Genomic DNA, 21,460 nt, shown 5'->3' with positions numbered 1-21,460 from the left:
ATGATTGGAATTTGGGATGCAAATGGGGGTGAGTACAGATTGTAACTGTATGTAGGTTATTCAAGAAAGGGCTGCTGAGATGGTGACATTTTACCAAACACACAGTGTGTGCTCTTTTACCCCTTTGAAGGATACAAAGACTGAGGCTTTGAAAGGTTAGCTCACTTGCTCTTAACAGTCATCATGTAAAGCCAGGAGGTAAGTAGAGAGTCCATGGCCTCAGCAACAGTCTCTGTCATGACGTAACCAGAGCAGAGTAGCCCAATGTGTAAATTGTAGTGCCAGACAGGATTTGATCTCAGCTCTTCTGGTTAACTAAATGACTTTAGTCAAGGTACTTGACCTCCCTGTGTCTCACTTCCTTCTACCCCCAAAGTTACAATTAATAATACTATCACCCACAGGCACACTAATTCTAAATACATTAATTATTACTTAGCATTTGGATTGTGTATTGGTAGTTTTGGAGTGGTCCACAGAATCTGGATTTTGTGGTTGTTTAAGCACTTCTAAGAACCAGAAAGTGTTGAGTGCCATAAAGGCACAGTATTAAGTGGTAGTAACATTTATTTGCCCCCAAGTACACCTACTCTCAGGAATTTATACTGGTATACAATTCACAGTCAATGTTACATAATGTTAAAACCATTCACAGGTCCACACATCTCCTTTCATGCTGGTGTTGCTTTACCCTGTCTGTTAAGGGGATTTCTTTTCCTCTTTCAAGGCCATTATAGGTTTTGTGAAAGATTCTTCTAATGACACCTACAAGAATATATCTTTATAATTCTTGTAACTGCTCGAGAAGATCTTCAAATAGAGCAAAAATGGTTCACTTTAATGGCAAAACTCACTGCAAAGCAGGAACAAAAGTAGAAAACAGAAAATTCTAATGTCTTTTTTTTATTTTAGATCCACTATTCATAGCCATGGATATATTGTATGTTTAATCATACCTATCACTGATATAAACAGAGGATTAAGATAGGTACCATAGAAATGTTATTCATATTGTATACAATCAAAATTATTAATCAGGTGATCACAAAACAGGTCACAGGGAAATGAAATACTTCATGTTGTACATCAATCACCTTAAGGTTCTACTGTCAGGACCTTGTTTTCCACTGTAATATTACTCATTCAAAATGTGCTTTGTATCTGTGGAATGTTTTGTTTGAAAACTGCTGCTATAATGACAAAAGTTTTAATGATCAATTTCAGTAATAAATACAGGGCCAGAATCTGGGGGTAGCTATAGGGGTTTGGGAGAAGGGGAAAGTTCAATCAACATTATTAGTTATACTTTGATATCAAGAAGTAGGCTATATTTTAACAAGAGTGAAAATAGATGATAATATACTCTATATATCTGAAATCTAGAAGAGACTTAAGAAAATCTTCACTGTAGAAATAATGTTTGAGGGAACAGATATGTTAACCTTGATTTAAGCATAACATAATGTGTACACATAAGCAACGTATCACATGGTACCCAAAAATATATACAATGTTTATGACTTTATATATTCGTTAAGATTATAAGATATTATATGTATATTTTAGTGGATTTTGACAGTCAAAATTTGCACTGAGAAAAAAGAAGTAACTCTGAAAATATGATTCACTTTACATCAAATACACATGTAATAATTTAATTATAAAGTTTTGAAAATTCCATAAATAAAGCATGATTTCTGCTTTATTAAAGCTTTATGCATAAGGAATTTTCATTTATTTTACAGTAGTAGCATATATTTTACTATAATGGGGCCACGTTGCTCAGGCTCAAACTTAGAGTCTTACAGCACATGAGAATTCAGCTACTCCATTTATAACTAGCTAAATTTGCAAACAGAAACAATGCTAGAAAATTTCATGTGACTTAGCACTTGTACCACAGGCTGTAATCAGCTGGTACAACCATTACATTTTCATGAATTTCAGCTTTACAAAAAGTTCTAGTAATCTTTACCATTATTTTATTGTTCATAATGTTTCCATGGATCAAAAATACAAGTATGCAAAATGCAAATTTTTCCTATATTCAGGTTTAGTATTTAGCCTGGTCTTATGATTTACTCAAAAATATGAAACCCTAGCACCATATGGCAGATATTCAGTTATTTAAAAGCTGTAAAGACACATCCAAATGTAAAGTACATGCTTTTTTTATTATTGAATTGAAGCAAAAGTTGTAATTGGAAAACTGGACCTATCTCTAATCAAACTTGCTATTTTGAAATTCCACTTAAATACTATTTTTATTTATATTAATTTTAGCACTCATATTTTTAATATATAATCAAAATAAGAAATAATTAACATCTCTTTGGGGAATACTTCCTTTTTCAAATTTTAGTTAATCCAATTCCCTGACATTATAAGTAAACAAATTTTTCTGAAGACATCATAAAACTATTATATATGTGTGTAATATATATATATAATAAAATATTACATATAGTATACAACAGAATTGTTAAACTTGTAATATTATTTAATAATATTTATTAGAAATTTGACATAATATATTATGTTTTGGTTTAGGGGAAAATGTAACATAAATCTACCAGTGGATATTTTCATTATACAGAATAGTGATGTCATGAGAATGAATCTGTATGTACAGGATGCTTATGTTGTTTATGGCTTTCTATGGCTTACATTGTTTGAAAGTGGAATGCCTACCTGTAACATCTTACTTCCTAATCAATTTGGGAAGAAATAATAAATTCAAGCAAGATTAGTAATGAACATATATATATATATATATATGCATAGAACTTAAGAATCATTAACCCTTTTGTACAGTTCTGATTTCATATGTGGGAGTGCACACTCACTACACACACTAAGATTTTATAATCTGACACATCTTGTTACCTTTTGGTACACACAGCAAAGTGGGTAGAGACGAAGTGAGAGTACACACTCCATTAGTAAGTGGTCGTATACTAGCTCTACCTGTGCACAGCCGCTGACATGTGTTGTGTGAGTCCAAATGACAAGGATTTGCTGATTCCATCAAAATAGTCAATAGAGAAGGTCATTTTAAATCAAAATGAATCACTTGATATGATCAGTCAGGTCATTTTGCAGAGAAGTAAAAGATGTGAGGGGAAAAAAAAGAAAGTTAATGTTTATTTGTAAAATAGTTTTTCAGCTGCTGAAACTGAAAGACTCAACTGATGCCAAGTCCAGTGGGTATGACATTATCTGAGTAAATTTCAAGAAAAATAGTGATTTTTGTCAAATGTTTTCAGTACTTTCAAAGTATCAGTACAAGTTCTAGTACATTAGTACATTCACAGTACCAGATAAACCAATGTGAAACTATTCCAATACAAATCTTGGCGTGACTAACTTAATAAAACTTCTAAGAGACCTTTATAATTTTAAAGTCAGGAATATTCCCTAAGGGTTCAAACTAGGGTTCTTTTGTTTGTTTGTTTGCTTGCTTGCTTGCTATTGTTTTGTTTTAAATAACGCACAAGATCCAGAAGAAATTTTGGACCTAGATAAATACATCTCCATGTTCAATCTGAAAAAGTGGATGGTACCACCTAAGAAGACATGAAGAATGCCTCTTGTTGGCACTGCATTATGCAGACCCAGTTCATTTAAAAGCTGCATGCATACATGTCCATGCCCACATATATGCTGCGGGGAAAAGGGGAGGGGGCAAAGGAATTCTTTATGACCTTGATAAGACATCTGGTCCCAACTGTATAAGTCATGTTATGAATTAGGAGTATTTTTGGTTACCAATGTTAAAGGTGAACTAATAATGTCCATGACCACATTATTCATTTTATTTAAATCTAATGTGGTGATATATTGTGTAATCTAATAAAATTTGCCTGAAGATCAGAGAACAGAACAAGCCACTAGATTAAACATAGAGGCCAGGCAGTGGTGGTACATGCCTTTAATCCTAGCATTGGGGAGGCGGAGATCAAAGCCACCCTGGACTACTTGAGATCGACTCAGTCTAAGAGAGAAACAGAGCCAGACAGTGGTGGCAAACACCTTTAATCCAATACTTGGAAGTCTCACCCCTTTAATCCGAGCACTTGAGATCTCATGCCTTTGCTTGGGAAACAAACACACACATTTAATCCCAGCACAAAAGTGGAAGTGATACGGCTGGGCAGAGAAAGGTATAAAAGGCATGAGGAGACAGGAACTAAGGCCTTTTCAGGCTGAGGAGTCCTAGAGGTAAGACATGGCAGTGGCTTATTCCTTTGTCTCTCTGATCTTCAGGCAAATTTTAGTAGGGTACATAATATATTACCACGATCTAATGTTACACTCATCTTGTTTAGACATTGATAGGACACTCAAAATGATTAAGTAACACTCATGTGAGGTAGCATGTGCTTATTCCGCTTGATTAAGAGGTTGACATGAATACTTACAAATCTATACTTAGTTAAGAATAATTCTCCTCTCATTTTTATGGATGCATATTATTCTTATAGCTTGATAAAATTTACTATAAACTATTTTCTATTTTCCATAGCAATAAATAATAATTGAACTATTTTAAATCCATTTCTTATGGTTAAATATAGAGACTCTTTAAAAATATATCATTACAGAGAAACAAAAACAAGATTCAAATATTTTAAAGTTCATTTCTGTTCTAAACATCTATCTTGCACCTACATATACAGAAATTAGGAAATCTGTAGAAAGGATTGATATGTTGTTAATTGGAAGTAATATGATCTTGTGTATGCTAAGATCAGAGCTATTAGTTTTGTGTATTTTGCTTAATAAATGCCAACTGAAGTACATTTACATTCACTATAATTTGAGTAAAGTTCAGCCATTACTTTATATTAAATCACTGTTCTGTTTTGGCATACATTCAAAGACTTTTACTCTAAATGGAAATTTTCAATTATTTCATGGCCAATACCTTGGCTGTTTTAATCAATGACCTGACATCACCCATCAGAGTATAGGGCACAGAATTTGTTGAATGAGTGAGCAGCAATGTAGATCTACAACTTTCAATTTACTTCTAAAATTATTTTATATTCTTATTTAAAATGACCTTGCCCACATGTAAACTGAAAGTTTTATTAATTCTCTAATTCCATAAATTCAGTCCTAGAAATGTAACAGTAGCATAGTGATTAATTTTAAGTTCTAATTATGCAAATTCAAACCACATTAAGAGGTAAATGTTTTAGTATTCAACATGTGAGAATAATACGGAACTTTTATAAAATACCAGTTTATATTCTTTCTCATCATTGTCAAGTGATACAAATTTGTCTAACGCAATTTAGATATTCTATCTACCAAGTTGTGGAGATGTCCTGATTGTGCACATACTCAGAAAATAAACATTACCACTTTGGTAAGGCTACAATTACTAAGTGACATATATACATAATTAATGCAAAAGAATAGATATGCTCATATAAAACTATCTCCATTGCATGTAGCAATTTCAGAGTTCATCTGTCTAATAAATATTATCGATGTGTTCACTGAATTTCAACTGAAGAGAAATGTCTCACACATCCCAAGACTTCTGTGAGAATGCACAGGAAACACTGAAATATTGAAATAATATGTATGTATATATTAGACATCACAAAACAGGAGAATGGCAAACTGAGGACAGCGACAAAAGAAGGAACACACTGTGACAGCTTTACAGATCAGCATGGAGTGGATTCAGTGCAGAGAGGCTTTGTCTTGAAAATGTTCCTACTTGACTGACCCTAGCTCTTGACAATAATTTAAACACAATACACGAAGTACAAGAACCAGATGTCCTTCTTTACACCATGCTTGAAATACACCCCAAAGCTTACAGTTCCTTCGCGGTAAGTATACACAGTAACAAAGCAAAAACAGCTGAGATTACATTGGCAAGCAGTGCAACAAAGAATACATTCTGCAGCACAGTTTTAATATATCCCGATGCACCTCAAATTTTCTATTTATCCCTATGCAGACCAAAGTGATCCTCAAACACTTCTAAAAATTAAAAATCCTGAAAGAAAGACACATTAAAACGGATCTCTTCACTGGATCCTAGTTGTATTTCAAATAATCCATTTTCTATGCCTTCTTGTTACCATAAATGTGTTGAGGTGCTCTCTCAGACTTGTGTGCAATCCCTGATGGAATTGCATGCCTGACTTTGGCTCGCGGATGGAAGAATGCCATCACCAAGATCCCCTCAATTTCCTTCATTCTGTAGCCTATGAGCCTCTAAAGCCACTTGTCTGTGAGGATGTGACTAGTACCTGTCATTCTCCGGAGATGCATGCTGGATTTGAATCCTGGGGCTAGGAGGTCGCCTCCTATCTAGGGAGGGGGACCATCTACCCCTGTTTGCCCAGTGAACAAGACAGGAAAAAAACAGGACATTTAGTAACTCTCAAAATAAAATAATATACAGAACAGTAGGACTGGAATAATGCCCCCAAAAGTAAAAATGTTCATTTGATAAACTTAGATAAGTTATAATAATATGAGAATGTGAAATCTGAAACCTTACAAGTGGGTTGAGAAATATTAGGGGAAATTCTGAACATGTCTATTAAGTGTTTCATTTTGAAATGTGTTTATGTATCTACATTTCTATACAAAATAAATGTGAATATGGTTAAATTTGGAAAGATGCATATTTAAGGACATTACTTTTGTTTGAGTAAGTTGAATGAGTCACTCACGCTAACTGACATCAGCCTTTGAAATTACTAGTGACAAGATGAAGTATGCAAATTTAACTCAAAGGAACAAGTTATATGTTAGATAAAATAAAAATTCTCCTCAGTGTAGAAACCATGACATGAAAAAAATAACTCATAAGAAGGCTACCGATAGTGTCTTTAACAATTTTTCTTGTAGAAAACTACAGGGCCAATTATCAACAAATTGAAGTGGGAACTAAAGATGAAAGAAATGGGACATTAAAAGTTCTGCTAATATGTATTTACAAATGTGTCTTCGAGTTCATTGAACATTCTCATTTTATTTCAGCATTTATAATAATATTCTTTTGAGTAATAACTTGAACAAAAGCTTTTTTATTATTAAATCATTTTGCGATTCAGATTGGGTATATCCTCAATCATTTATAAAATCTAGTTGAGTGATTAAAGGAAATAAAACAACTGAACAGGTCAGACTTAGACATTTCATATACTAAGCCTGATCTCAGTATTATAGCCAAAACGTGTCTCTGGATATTGGCTTACTCATATATATTAAGGGACTAATTTGAAAGGTTTTATAACTATGGAAAGGACATGAAGGTAGCAGATGAACTGGAGGAAATCTCCATTCTTGCCCCTAAACTTGCTTTTTTTTTATGTATTTGACAATTTGAACACAAGAAGCAAAGCTGTCAGTGTGTGACTGGGGCATCTGAGATCCGCAGACAAGGGTTACAGTAAGCCGGCCAGAAGTCTTCCTTTCACCAAACTTGGACAAACAACATTATTCAATTGATCTTTGCAGACATAACATAAAAGGCCTTTAACTGAAGAAAAAACTATGTGCCACTTACTACTCTTCAACTTGGAGAGTGATTATTATATTCATAACACAATGGGCTAATTCTAATTACTTAATCATTTCGTTGCTCATAAAACTGGTCAATTCGCTGGGCAGTGGTGGCACACGCCTTTAATCCCAGCACTTGGGAGGCAGAGGCAGGCGGATCTCTGTGAGTTTGAGGCCAGCCTGGGCTACCAAGTGAGTCCCAGGAAAGGCACAAAGCTACACAGAGAAACCCTGTCTCGAAAAAACAACAACAAAAGAAAACCAAAAACAAACAAACAAAAAAAAAAAAAAACTGGTCAATTCATTCTGAATTTATTTGCTAAACCTGTTTAGCAATTTGAAATTTTTGTCAATTCCAGTAAATTTCCAGTTTCTTTTTGTCTAGTCTCTCTGCTTGACAAATTCACACTGGAATCACTGGAAACTGGGATTGGGTTGACATAAAATGTAAGTAAGCTGCACAAACTCTCTTTGTTTTGTATGGTGAGTAAACTGTCTATCTGTATTCAGTGTATATAACTTTTAAAGCAATCTAAACTTCAGGGCATCTCTTGTTGCTTGGCATGTCCAAGTAATGGAAATTTACTCTTTCAGAGGTATAAGGATTACACTTACACATACCAAGTATCCCAGGCAGAGTGCTGGTATATAGTTCTTTTATTTATTATTGCTTCCTTGGATATGAGGGAAATGTTTGAAATTTAGTACAGTTTTATAAGAATGAGGTGATATCATATGTTATCAAAATATTCATGTTAAACACTAAAGCTTACTTCCTGTTCATGGGTCAATTAGAAACCTCTGGAAAATTTTAGTTCCAATGCTGTTCAGTCACCACAGTTGGAGTGGTACCTAGGTAGGTAGAAAGTTGGAGAATAATACCTAATATGCAGTCCCTATAAAAACCTTTAGAATATATATATAAAAGAGGTTAAAAAATTAAATCTCATATATTTATTGAATGATAAACTCTAGTGCTACTGTAGATTTTAAAGGTGAGGATTCCTAGTTTCTAATACTGGACAATAGTCTTCAGAAGATGTAGCATAGAATTAATCAGCAGTGTAAGATCCTGGACCTTGTGGTCAAGTGCACTAACATCCCATGCACGATTCTTTCTCCAGTTATTCTGTGTTGATCCAGTTTCTTCCACTGTAAAAAGAACCTACAAACATTCCTTCAGAGTCTGCATTTCAAGGAGTATAAAAACATATGTGAAGAAGTTCTTGGTCTGCACAGCCTGGTACTCAGGGAGCCAACAAAAAAAACATGTGAACTGCTTAACAATATGACTGTATGTATGCTAGTACTATGTGACCTACAATAAGAGTTCAAAGATTGGAGGGGGTCCAAGTGTGACAGTAACTGACTACTCTGTGTGTGTAAGCAAGATCTCAGCAGAGCCAGTATGTGTGTTCTTAGAAATGTTTCTTTCAATTCACTGGCTTTGCTTCATAGATTAACTAAAGTAAGTTATTTTAAGAAACATGAACGTTATCTATACTTAATAGTATTTCTACAGATACGTAGTTGTATTAACGCATCTGAAGATGATTGGAAACGTAAAAATAGAGTTAACAGTTTCTTTTAATGTAGTAATTTTAACTTGCTTCTGGAGGCGGGGATTCCAGTCCTTGTGTTTATTTAAACATAAAAGCAAAGGGAACATGAAGAAAAATAACATAACCATGACACATGCAGTGAAAAGCTGTGATGGAGAGAGGTGCACATTTAGAACGAGCAACTGTGAATTCCAACTTTCAAGAGGCAACTTTGAACAAGTACTTGGCATAACACACGTACTTCTTAATTCTCAAGGTCCTTCTGGATATGCTGATATGTAGGATCATCACAAAACTTGTGCTTTTCCTCCTAATTTTACTGAATAAGGAAAGAGCAGGATCAATTTATACCCATATTTAACCCCCAAATAAATATTATATTTTGATGTCACATATTTGAAAGTTTTTAAATATACTAGCACATTTTTGACTATTTCTGTAGGAAAAAAAATTAAGATCTTTTTCTGTTTGTCTCTCCTATTCTTTTTTTTTTTTTTTTGGTTTTTCGAGACAGGGTTTCTCTGTGTAGTTTCAGTGCCTGTCCTGGATCTCGCTCTGTACACCAGGCTGGTCTTTAACTCACAGAGATCCACCTGGCTCTGCCTCCCGAATGCTGTGATTAAAGGCGTGCACCACCACCGCCCGGCGTCTCTCCTATTCTTATGTACTAAGAAATAGATCTCAACTTCTAGTTTCAAGTCACAAGCTAATAAATCTGGAAATTTCAGATTTCAAATATCAAATTAAAGTAATCAAGCCTCTTCTTGGTTTTCTTTTCAGATAGAATACTTAATTTAGCTTCACGTTTTGGAAATGATTAGTACATTTCACAAGGTATTCTAAAATCACCAATGTAGGAGCAACTGCTTGTTGAACAAGTATTTTATATTACTATCATGGATACAAAAAGCCAGAATTCCCATTTTCTAATAGTCTGTAATATCCTTCAATAGATATATCATGGAATTAATAAGCAGTACATGATCTTGGACTTTGTGGTTAAGTGCATCCTTCAGGTATGGCTCCTTCTCCAGTTATTTCTTTATTGATCTAGGAGTCAGTAAGTACAAAAGGTTCTAGGCTTAATGACCAGGTTACAAACAATGAGTACCTTATGTGTATGTATGGACTAGTGGATATATAAGGGGACTTTGTCATGAGATACAAAGGAATTAGACTTAATAGACTTCTACAAGAATTAAATTATTGTTAAGGTGTGGCTTTTTTTTTCTCTAGCAGTAGTATAAAGAGTAAGTGTGTGGCTTAATGTATAATTACTTGTATACATATATAACTTCCATGGGAGCATAAAAGCAGAGTATAACAAAATACCTTAATTATCTATAAGAAAAACGATATAGAGATGTAAGTCATTCATACCAGAAATAACACATGTCAAAACCATTTCTGATCTATTAAAATAGAAACCAAAGCCAAGTGAGTTAATTGATTAATCAAGTACGTATTTTCATTGTGAATTTTCATTATTCATAGCCTTCCAAAATGATTTTCCTAATCATGATTTAAACTAAATTTCATTTTAAAAATTAATGCATATATTTTCAATACAAAAGGTTTTCTGGACAGGTGGTGGTGGTGCACGCCTTTAATCCCAGCACTCGGGAGGCAGAGCCAGGAGGATCTCTGTGAGCTCGAGGCCAGCCTGGTCTATAGAGAGAGATCCAGGACAGGCTCCAAAGCTACATGGAGAAACCCTGTCTCGAAAAACCTAAAAAAAAAAAAAAAAAACTGATGATTTATAAACATCACGTCAATTTACAGTGCTTGGCTTTTTGGTAGGAATTTCCTATTCCTTGGATCTCATTCAAGTAACTCCTACCTTCCAAGTTAAAGCATCAGCTACCAGCGACTTAGCCATTTCTGAATTCTTCTTTTCTAACCATGCTGGCTGTAAAAAAGCAAACATGCCAGCAAACAAACCTTCACAGTTGACATGTGTTAGGTCACTTCATCTTGTAATGGACATATCCCATGCTTCTATGAGTTGGTGAATTTTCGGCTTCTCTACTAGCAAACTCAACCCTATCCTATAGCCACAGATTGCAAACTTTCTCATGGCATTTATGGTAATAGTTTAGATCATTCATGTTTCTACCTCCTTGAATCTAACTCTCAACTAGACCCACATTTGGGAATGAAAGAAGAAAGTGTGGTAAGACTATTACCTCAAATTAAACACAAATTGAAGAGAATAATGCTATCAGCAGATACAAAAAATGCAAATATCATGTGCTCTCTGACCTCAGAGCTTTTTTGTTTGTTTGTTTGTTTGTTTTTAGTTTTTGTTTGTTTTGTTTTGTTTTGTTTTGTTTCAAGACAGGGTTTCTCTGTGTAGCTTTGCGCCTTTCCTGACCAGGCTGGCCTTGAACTCACAGAGATCCGCCTGCCTCTGCCTCCCGAGTGCTGGGATTAAGGGCGTGTGCCACCATCGCCCAGCTCCTCAGAGCTTTATAACATCACAGAAGCAAAGAGTTTCTAGATAGAGACAGCAGTAGATTTGTGGAAATGTGACATACAGAATTAGATTTTGTTGTGGTTTGTTGTTTTTGTTGTTGTTGGATTTGTTTATTTCTCTTTCTTCCTCCCTTCCTCCCTCCCTTCCTTTATTTATTTTGAAATAGGGCTTGACTATGTAGTCCTGGCTGACTTGGAACTCACTTTGTAGACTAGGCATGCCTCAAATTCAGAGATCTACCTTCCTCTGCCTCCCAACTGCTGAGATTAATGCATGCACAACCATATCTGACCAGATTTAGTTTTCCAAGAAAAACTAGTAAAATTATGTGGGCCCAGAAAATGGTAAACAGTTTTGACCAGAAAAAGAAAGAAATTCATGTGTGTGGGAAGCGAGACTAATTGAAAAATTTGACCTAAACTTTTCAAGAATAAAATAATTGTTAAGCTGACAACAAAACCAAAGGTTTATCTTAGTCTTAATTGGAGATTTGCAAGGTAAAACATAATACAGACAATTATCAAACTGTACTAGGGAGTTAATTGGATGGAAAGGGCTGAGAACGAAAGTTAAGAATTCAGTTAAGGTAGAGTTTACTTTGGTGAAATTAACAGCATTCCCTGGCTCTGAATTAGGAGCTGGAGAAGTATTTAATGCACTGAGTGTCTAGACATCATTTAGAAAACTGGGTTCAGTTCTAGGGAAAGACAACCTGCCCTGGATAACCACAGGGGAATAGGTCTTCAAAGGCAGCAGAGTGCAGAGAAAGTGTAGGGAGGAGTAGGAGGGGAAACATGGTGGGAATTTTCCCTTAATGAATAAAGAAGGTAAAGAAACTGGCAGAAGGGACTGTGTCTAAGAGCCATTTAAGAGGAGCTATTTAGGGAGCACAGAGTCACGTGACTGGATAACACATGGTAAATAAGGTTTAATAGTCAGGGTGGCAACGTAGCCCATGAAGGTTCTCTGACATAGCAATTATGAGGGGTAAGGGTGGGTTGCTTAAACAATATACAGGTAGCAAGTAGAAAACACTTTCACAAGCTTGCAGTAAGGTAGTGGCTGTGATGTCAGGTCATATGAAAACTCTCATCCTCCAGAAAAAGTAAGCACCCTCCTGTCTCTGTCTCTGAGTATGTGACTCTTGTTCATTTTTAAACACGGTAAAGAAAAAGTTAAGAGCCATCCGAATAACTCCCTCCCAATCAGGGGAGGAAGAGAACTGGGTTTTATCTGAGAGACAATGTACACGGGAGAAGTTTCTAACCAGTCAGGACTCTCTTTCCAAAGAGCATTCCTATATGCAGGACTCTAGCTACTCAAAACGCCTGTGAGCCTGGGCTGAAATACCTAGAGAGAGAGAGCACACTGCTTTTCTTTCAAAAGCCTAGTAAATTCTGCTGTTAGATATTGTGTCTGTTTGACAATTGCACCCTTGTGTTAACATCAATCATAACTTGTTTTAAAATTAGGGAGGGTGCTTAAGGAAATGGGAGTTGTTATAACAAACCGTAAGTAGTAGCAAAATGAGTCAGACTCTTAACTCTTAAACTTTAAAACAGTATTTGGGAAGGCTGTGGAAATAACAGTACTATCTTAAGAAAATGAAATTAAATTCTAAGAATGTGTTCAGCATTTATCATATATGTATGTGATTTATATGGGTGTGTGTGTGTGTGTGTGTGTGTGTTGGAAATTAATATAGTAATTTATTTAGTAAGCTTTTTAATCAACAAAGGAAAGAAGAATCCAAAGTCTTCTAAGCCTCCTTTGTCCTGTACTCCATACAACTTTAGAGGCATCCTGCAAGGTGGACAATTACCACTTTTCATACGGCTGCACCTGCTTCAGAATGGCTCACAGATGTAGGCACAAAAGGATCCCGTCTTTAAAACAACATTCACCTATAGTTTTTAGCATTTCTCTTTTCCTTTCAAACAACAAAAACAACAACAACAACAAACCCTTGCTTATTTTCTTAGCAGCCAAGTGACCTCATCAAATTGAGAAGCAACGATCATTCTACCCTCTGCAGATGTTTTTATGGAAATTTTCTTTTTCTTCAATGTACAGGAACATAGGTTTTCAATCCACTTTTGTTTTGTCTTATAATAAAGGTGAGTACTGCACTCAGAGTTCACAGAAACCTGTACAATAATTATGATTAGCCTTCTTGTATATAGACTGGCCCTCTTTAAGAGTATTATTTGAGAGATTTAAATTAATGGATACACAGCTTTGTGAACTCTGTGGCTTCAGGACCTCAAGGGCACATATGTGAGACTTACACTGTTCAATAAAGTAAACCAGAAGAATGTGACAAGTCCAAATTACGGTGTGTTATAAATAAAATATTCATGACCTAACATGCAAAGGGAAATATACAGCATCTCCCTCACAGCTAATACTGACATGTCATAATGCTGTCTAATGCTAGGTTGGGCTTTGTTTTGATGTTTTAATATGTCTACAGAGATATTTAAAAACACACACATGACTTCAACTGTATTTTTTATCAGGGAGTACTCATTTAAACATTAAAAATTTCAGGGTACTGTTACAGTCAGAAAATTCCACTAACCCAATCATTTAATATTTACCATAAATTAAAAAGGAACAATGATATGAAACCCATTAAAATTTATTGATGGAGTCTTTGTAATTATTTTTGGGGTAGGATAATATATGACAAAATAAAACTAATACTTTCAGCTACAGTTTTGGAATAGTCTATAGTTGTTTCCACTAAAAGTGCTAAAACAAACGCAAGGGATGTAATATAAACTAATATAATTTCATGTACTGGCTGGCTCTGTGTGTCAATGGACACACGCTAGAGTCATCAGAGGAAGGAGTCTCAGCTGAGGAAATGCCTCCATGAGATCTAGCTGTAAAGCATGTTCTCAATTAGTGATCAATAGGGGAGGGTCCAACCCATTGTGTTGGTGCCATCCCTGGGCTGCTGTTCTGGGTTCAATAAGAAAGCAGGCTGAGCAAGCCAGGGCAAGGAAGCCAGTAAGCAGCTCCCCTCCATGGCCTCTGCATCAGCTCCTGCCTCCAGGATCCTGCCCTGTTTCAGTTCCTGCCTGATTTCCTTCTATGGTTAGCAATAATGTGGAAGGGTAAGCCAAGTAAACCCTTTCCTCCCTAACTTGCTTTTTGATCATGGTGTTTTGTCCTAGCAATAGAAACTCTAACTGCGACATTTCAGTTTTCCTATTATAAATGTTATAACTATTAATAATGCAAAACAGGTTTGTAGTATAATCTTGTGAAGATCTACTGTTTAATTCCAAGAAATAAACATCTCATAGGCTATAAAGATTAGTAATAAGAGAGCTTAAACAATGCCTGGCAAGAGCTACATTAGTACAACCCGATGTTTTTCTTCAGAGTTTGAAGAAGTCATCTACAAATTTCCTGTGAAAGACATCTAACTTAAAAAGGACAGTGATTATAACCAAGACTATCAGTTACAACTAAGTTTACAGGAATATAAAGCTTCATAATAAGGGAACCGTTTCATTTGCTTACAATTAGAAGACAATATGATATACTATTATTGACTGTGTCTAGATCAAAATTAGTACTTATTAATCAATACCATAAAAGCTTCAACAAAATGATCTATGTGTATACATGTTATATGTATACATGTTATATGTATTTATTTTTGAAAGGTCTCAGGAAATTGTTGATTTTTTTTTACAAAATATAATTTAACACAATTTATCTAAAAAGTGGGTTAATTTAAAAGTGCTAAAGATAATAGTTTATCTCAAAAGACTCTTTATTTTGACTTTATGAAAGATTATTGTGAGATCTTACAAGTATTATTTATCAGCACAACTAATAGGGGAGCAATATTCACCCTTCAAATAACTCACTAACCTACGGCCTTATCAGCATACCGAAGGCTCCTTGAGTCACAGAAACAAGACAACTGAACAGAACCAAAAAGAGAAGCGGCAGCCAGAAGCATTTACAAGTTACATCAAACCACTTGCAACAACATTCATAGAAATATGCGTATGTGTGCTTCGTGCATATCCACATACACATATCCCTACACAGATGCATACTAAGGGAAGGAAATGCGGACAGCAAGAATGTGGGCATGAGTGGATAAATTTGTGGGACTCACATGAAACAAAACAGAGCGGTTCAAAAATAAAGTCACTGTACAAATGATAAGAAAATTCAGAAAGTCTTTATTTTATACCTTTCTCGTTCTGGTGAATGCAAACTAGTGTCTGGTCTCAAGCAGTTGGTACTAGCACTCTTAGCCCTGGCAAGGGAGGGCTGTAGCTCACTAGTGCCAGTGCATTACATCCAGTGGGAGAAGAGAAAGACAAAGGAAAGAAAGGAAGACCACGTTAGAGAGGAAAGCATAAAATAATGTTCTCATTACACAGAATGTCGAATCACCGGGATTCAGTTCATAAGGGTGTGAGAGAGCCACAGGGTGACGGTGGAGACTTTTGTTTAGAAAGTAAACAAATATTATGCTTAAATTGCGTTGCATAATTTTTTTTAAAAAAAGAAAAGAATCTCAGACTGAAATATGACACTAAATCACACCTACTTATGAAAAAAAAAAAACTGGATACAGGAAGCATTTAAAATAAAATGCCTAAAACTTCATTACCAAGGACAGATGCCACACCAAAACAAAATGAAGGACATCAGAGGAGAAGTAACTGTTCAGCTCCACTCTTTAGGTTCACAGCACTAGACAAGGGAAGTGGGGGACTTCACTTCCTGATGCTCTTACCTAACAGGTAACTCATCAGTCAATCTCAGCACTCTTGAGTTACAACAATCAGGCTGAAAGGGAATGTCCTGTCTAGTCACCGATCTGGTCTTAATACGTGCAGGCAGGATTGTGCTTCAGAAATCAAAGTCACACAGGTAAAACAAAATGAAATTAATCACCACAACGGCAATCAACAAGCAAAATGAAAACAAGCAGAATTCTGACTTCTGAATTGTGTTTCATTCAGATGATTATTCTAGAATATATTTTTGTAATTAAATCAGTTTTTAGATAACTTTAATGAGAGACAGCTCCCCAGACAATTAATTCAAAGCATAATATAAATGACACATGAGGATGTAACTTTTGTATTTTCGTTGGCTGGGTTGGGGGTTAGTTCAAGCAGAGCTCATTGCTACAGCTCTTACCTGTTGATCCAACGATAGTCGTTTTGTAACAAAGGCATCTTGGGTGGTAATGTTTTAGAGTGCCTAACAAGATGTCTGGAACATGGCAACACAAACACGCAGAAAAACAAACAAAAATATATATGAAATAAATTTCACTACAACATGAAGGAAGTAGTAGGCCTGAATAAACTAGGTACAAGGGGTTTTTGCTAGTTTTCTTAGGGAAGTCACAAGAATTATTTCAAGGAAGGATCAGAATTAATAAAATATGAAGTCACAGGTTATTTCATATTTCTTTAAGTTATAATTTAATGATCTTATTTTGGGAACTATCTGACTGGTTTGTACTTCTATAAAAATTTGCAAAGGAATTGCTTCAAAAATTAATTTTTTTCAAGCACTTTCTAATAGGGATCTACATGAAGTCAGAAACAAAAAGAAAAACAGCATAAAATTTACTGTATAAACATCTTGGCTTTGCACCATACTGATTGAAATCCGGAAAATTCAGGTCAAGACTCTAAATTTCTATAGAAACAAAGTGGAAAAAATATCATCACTTAAGCAGGGTGCTGTGAGAATTAAATGGATAATATTTATGAAGTACCTGGGACATTCTAAGGCAGGTACAGCACTTCCTGCATACGATGCCACCTGAGAACTTTTACATGAACAATATAATTTATGACATTTTGTTGTAAATTGCTTAATATGACACTGTTTTTTAATACTTCATTTTTTGAAAATATGCACAATAGGGATTTAATTCACAGTTTTCAATCTCTACTTAGCTCACAATCTATAATTAGTTCAATACTTCAGAGAATAAACTGTTAAATTCTGTGAGATAAGATTACGGTAAATTTAGTATGTTTTACTTTGAAAGTGTTACTTAACAATTTGGCCATAGAAAGTTATAGTTTTAATAAATTTCTAAAATTAATATGAAATCAACTATATTTTATATCCCTACAGATATGAGCTTATGAATGTGTATACCTTTATACAAATATAGGTAAAATGTTTTTATAAATGCATGAGTGCAAAATACAGAAGATATTAAATATACATGCATGTACATATATTTGAACTCATGTTTTCTCTGCCATTAGACATTTAGCAATAAGTATTAAGGGGTAGAAGAAAGGGAAACTTTTGAAAATTCTCGAATAAACAAAATAAATATTATAATGCAGTTGCAATAAAAAAATGTAGCCAGCAGTTTTATGTAACCAACACTACCATTATACAAATGGCATACAAAGATGGTAGAGATGTCAGCTGTAACACTTGCTGCACATCTGTACATTCAGCTGGAAATGCTAGCATTCCTACATCTGTGGAGGTATCAGTCAATAGGCTTGATCAGCCTTGGATTTACATTTATCAATTTTCATATACATATATATATGTATATGAAAATTACCAATTACCTATATCAAGATATATAAAACCAGAGAGTTAATACTGTTAAACAATAATGATATATGGAATTTAGAATAATTTGTGAAACATTTGTATTAATGGTGAGATCATATTAAATGATGCAACTAGAGGCATGACATATTTTTGAAAGCCCCGATACTTCATCTTGAAGTGTACAAGATAAAGAAATGAAGAGATGCCTCTTTTATTTAGACTACTGGTGTGCATCCCAGGCACTAATTAGACACCTCCATGAATAGAAAAGTATGTATGCTATGCATCCTTTTTCCTTGCTTAATAGTTGCAGTCACATAGAGAGCAATAGGAGAAAACTTACAGAACTTACAAACAATTCATTGTTATTTAGAAACATTTGCTTGGATGAGCAGCTAACAAGCCTAAATTTTAGCTCATCCAAGCAAGAGCAGCTAACAAGCCTAAATTTTACCATAATAAATAATTTAAGGTAATTTAAAAACATTTATAATTTTCTATTTTTCCATCAGTTGATACATAGAACTAACATTTTCTTGTTTTTCAAGTGGCCCTACAAAATGAACTCGATAGCAATTAGCAGCTGGGTAATTTTAGATGAGTAAATTAAAAAAAAATTTTTCACTAGCCCAGTCATGATCACATATTTGATCAGAACCACATGTCCAGCAGGGACACAGTGAATCCTAAACTTCTCTCTGTATTCAGGGTGTGGCGTTTGCACGTCTTTCCTTTAGTTTTTTCACACTTGGGAGAGCCTGTGCACTTTTCACTAATTTCCTACTTCCAGACATTCTGTTGACTGCAAACTGACAGCAGTGATTAGCTCCCTAGAATCGACTGGCAATCCTTAAAAAGGGATTTTCATCAGATTTTAAATTCAAGATACAAGCCTAGCATACTGCATCATGCTTTAAGCAAGGGAGTATAATGTCCTCTTTCCTCTAACTCTAAGAGGTATGGCACTGCTGTTTGTCCTCATGAGGAAGTTTACCTTGCAGCATTTAAACTGGTAGAGGCAGGGGCACTAAGAAACCTGAAGCTAAGCCACTAAAAACAAACTGAAAACATTTAAATAAAAACAGACAGAACAACAGAACATAAATAATAGCAGATTCCAAAAGGAAACATTTGAAAGGCTAAAGCAACAAAACCACAATCATAACAACAGTAAACCTGCCATGCACGGAAGATCAGAACTTTTGTGACTAGACAGGTGTCTATGTCCACCTGTGAAGATGGTGAGCACACAAAAGGCACTTACAATCTGAATTGTAGAAACTGGTTCCTTGGTTTTACGGGTGCGAAAACATTTCCAAAGGGTCTCACCAGTCTCTGAATTTTTGAACATACTGATGTCAAAGTGGTCTGCTCTGATTGAATTAAAAATGTTTTTGAAAGATTTGCCTAATCTCTGTATGAAGTAATACAACTTTTGAATAGTTGGGGGGAGTTCTACGTGTAGTAATCATACTACCAAGGGAGAGACGGAATAGCAGAATGGAAAGCGAGTCATCACACACAGTCACCGTTACCAAAGCCCTGTATTTACCTGGTCGTGTGTAGGCATTCTGCACTTCGTCCTCGTTTTGCTCTGGGCAGCATGAGAAGCTCACTGCACAGACAGGATGGGTGGTGGGTGAAACAGATAAATCATGAGGCATTAGATGACATGGGTTGTGCCAATGGTATGCCAATGAAAACATGAAAAGGGAAGAAACCAGATTGTCTGCACTAGCATATTTGCTTGAGAAGTTAAACAAAAAAAATAAATAAACATGACAGCATTAAAAAATTCAAACAATAGAGTACACACATTATGGCTGAAGCCCTAACTGTTGCTGACTGACTCCTTAGTGACTCAAAACAGTTTTATAAAACATAAAAAAGGTAAGAAGAACAATCATTCCCCGCAAAAGTATAGGAACACATTTCCAAGTACAGTCATTTCAGTAACTAAAATGCCTAAGTTTGACCTTTCAGATATTAGTGGAAAATAAATGGTTTTATTTCTTTTTTTTTAGCAACTTAACAACATGATCATTTCCTAGTCATTAGAAGCCACTGAGAATGCAGTATCATATTATGTTTTTCTTAACTAGGATTTATTTCTAAAATAAGTATTTTTTCTACAGTCAAATTATGTTAATTATATCGATTGCCTTGGCCAGGCAGCCCCCTGCTTATTGTCACCTGACTATTATTTGCAAGGACCCAGGTGAATGTTGGCTATGCAGGACTCACTCACTCATTCAAGTGAGCAATATGAAATCCTGCTCCTTAGACCAGTTCTGTCCCCCAGTATCCAATGTGATTCACACGTGAAGGCCACAGCAGCACTTCCCATAGTAACTTAAGATGCTCAGCTTGGGCTTTGTGTCCTCGAGTCCATCACATCCATCATTCAACACTACTGTCCTTTCTCTACCTCTCCCTGAACTTTCCTCCACTTTGAAAAACCAGAAGAGAACATTCAACAAGGTGAGTCTTAATTCAAATTTAACTCAGATCCTGCACTACTTAGGCTAATCCAGTACATCCATGTGGTTACTTTGATGAGAATGTCTGTGGGCATGAAGAAAAACATGTTCGTTATATAGATTCCTATGAATAATTTCCACAAGATAACAGTTCATTAATAAATGAAGAATTAATAATGTACACATCCATATAATAATCTATCTCCATATTTTGTATTTCACAGACATTCATGAGAAGACACTTGATTTAAAAAAATGTGGTATATAACAAGACATTATGTAAGTTTTCAGAGTCTGCAGTAGAAACAACCTTTGAGATGACCATTATCAAAATCATTTTAATTATATAAACAATGTAATTCATTTTTCGAGACAAGGTTTCTCTGTGTAGTTTTGGTGCCTGTCCTGGATCTCGCTTTGTAGACCAGGCTGGCCTCAAACTCACAGAGATCCATCTGGCTCTGCCTCCTGATTGCTGGGATTAAAGGTGATCGCCACTATTGCCTGGCTAAAAATGTAATTTTTTTATAATAGCAATAAACAACATTCCAAACATGTGACCCATAAAGAAAAATATTTTAAAATTACTTATGTAGCCTTTCTTTTATTACATCAGAATCTAAGTCAATGAAGCTTCACAATTAGATAAGCATGACTGGAAAACAAGAAACTTGACTGGGTATCTTCCAGAGTTGCACGTGTGTAAGAATATCAAAACTGTTGGAGAGAAGTTCAGTTTTGAATGATGTAATTTAACTCTTTCACATACCATGTTGCAATAATATTTGCATATATTAAAACAGAACAAAGATTGCAAT

The 21,460-nt window shown here is 35.1% G+C and overlaps 1 protein-coding gene and 1 long non-coding RNA gene across 14 annotated transcripts in view; one reads left to right on the top strand and one right to left on the bottom strand.

Annotated features, from left to right (window-relative positions):
- Rims1 (regulating synaptic membrane exocytosis 1) overlaps positions 1–21,460 on the bottom strand; it is a 492,321-nt gene that overhangs the window by 126,362 nt on the left and 344,499 nt on the right. For 5 of the 13 annotated variants that reach the window (XM_059243921.1, XM_059243922.1, XM_059243923.1 and 2 more), the window contains 2 exons: positions 19,715–19,777; positions 15,800–15,889 (listed from right to left, as the gene is read on the bottom strand). The exons of 1 other annotated variant lie outside the window; for it this stretch is intronic. In XM_059243921.1, the coding sequence (XP_059099904.1) occupies positions 15,800–15,889; positions 19,715–19,777 (153 nt within the window). Of the gene's footprint in view, positions 1–6,275; positions 6,360–15,799; positions 15,890–16,351; positions 16,466–16,761; positions 16,837–19,714; positions 19,778–21,460 lie in introns of all 13 variants that reach the window. 7 more of the 13 variants (XM_059243934.1, XM_059243928.1, XM_059243930.1 and 4 more) reach the window with 4 other exon arrangements.
- LOC131893834 (uncharacterized) overlaps positions 1–21,460 on the top strand; it is a 29,449-nt gene that overhangs the window by 548 nt on the left and 7,441 nt on the right. The window lies entirely within an intron of this gene.

The sequence above is a fragment of the Peromyscus eremicus genome, chromosome 16_21 (assembly GCF_949786415.1).
Source record: "Peromyscus eremicus chromosome 16_21, PerEre_H2_v1, whole genome shotgun sequence".
NCBI lineage: Eukaryota > Metazoa > Chordata > Mammalia > Rodentia > Cricetidae > Peromyscus > Peromyscus eremicus.
The sequence above is the reverse complement of the archived record's forward strand: the minus strand, read 5'-3'. Positions and strand labels throughout refer to the sequence as shown.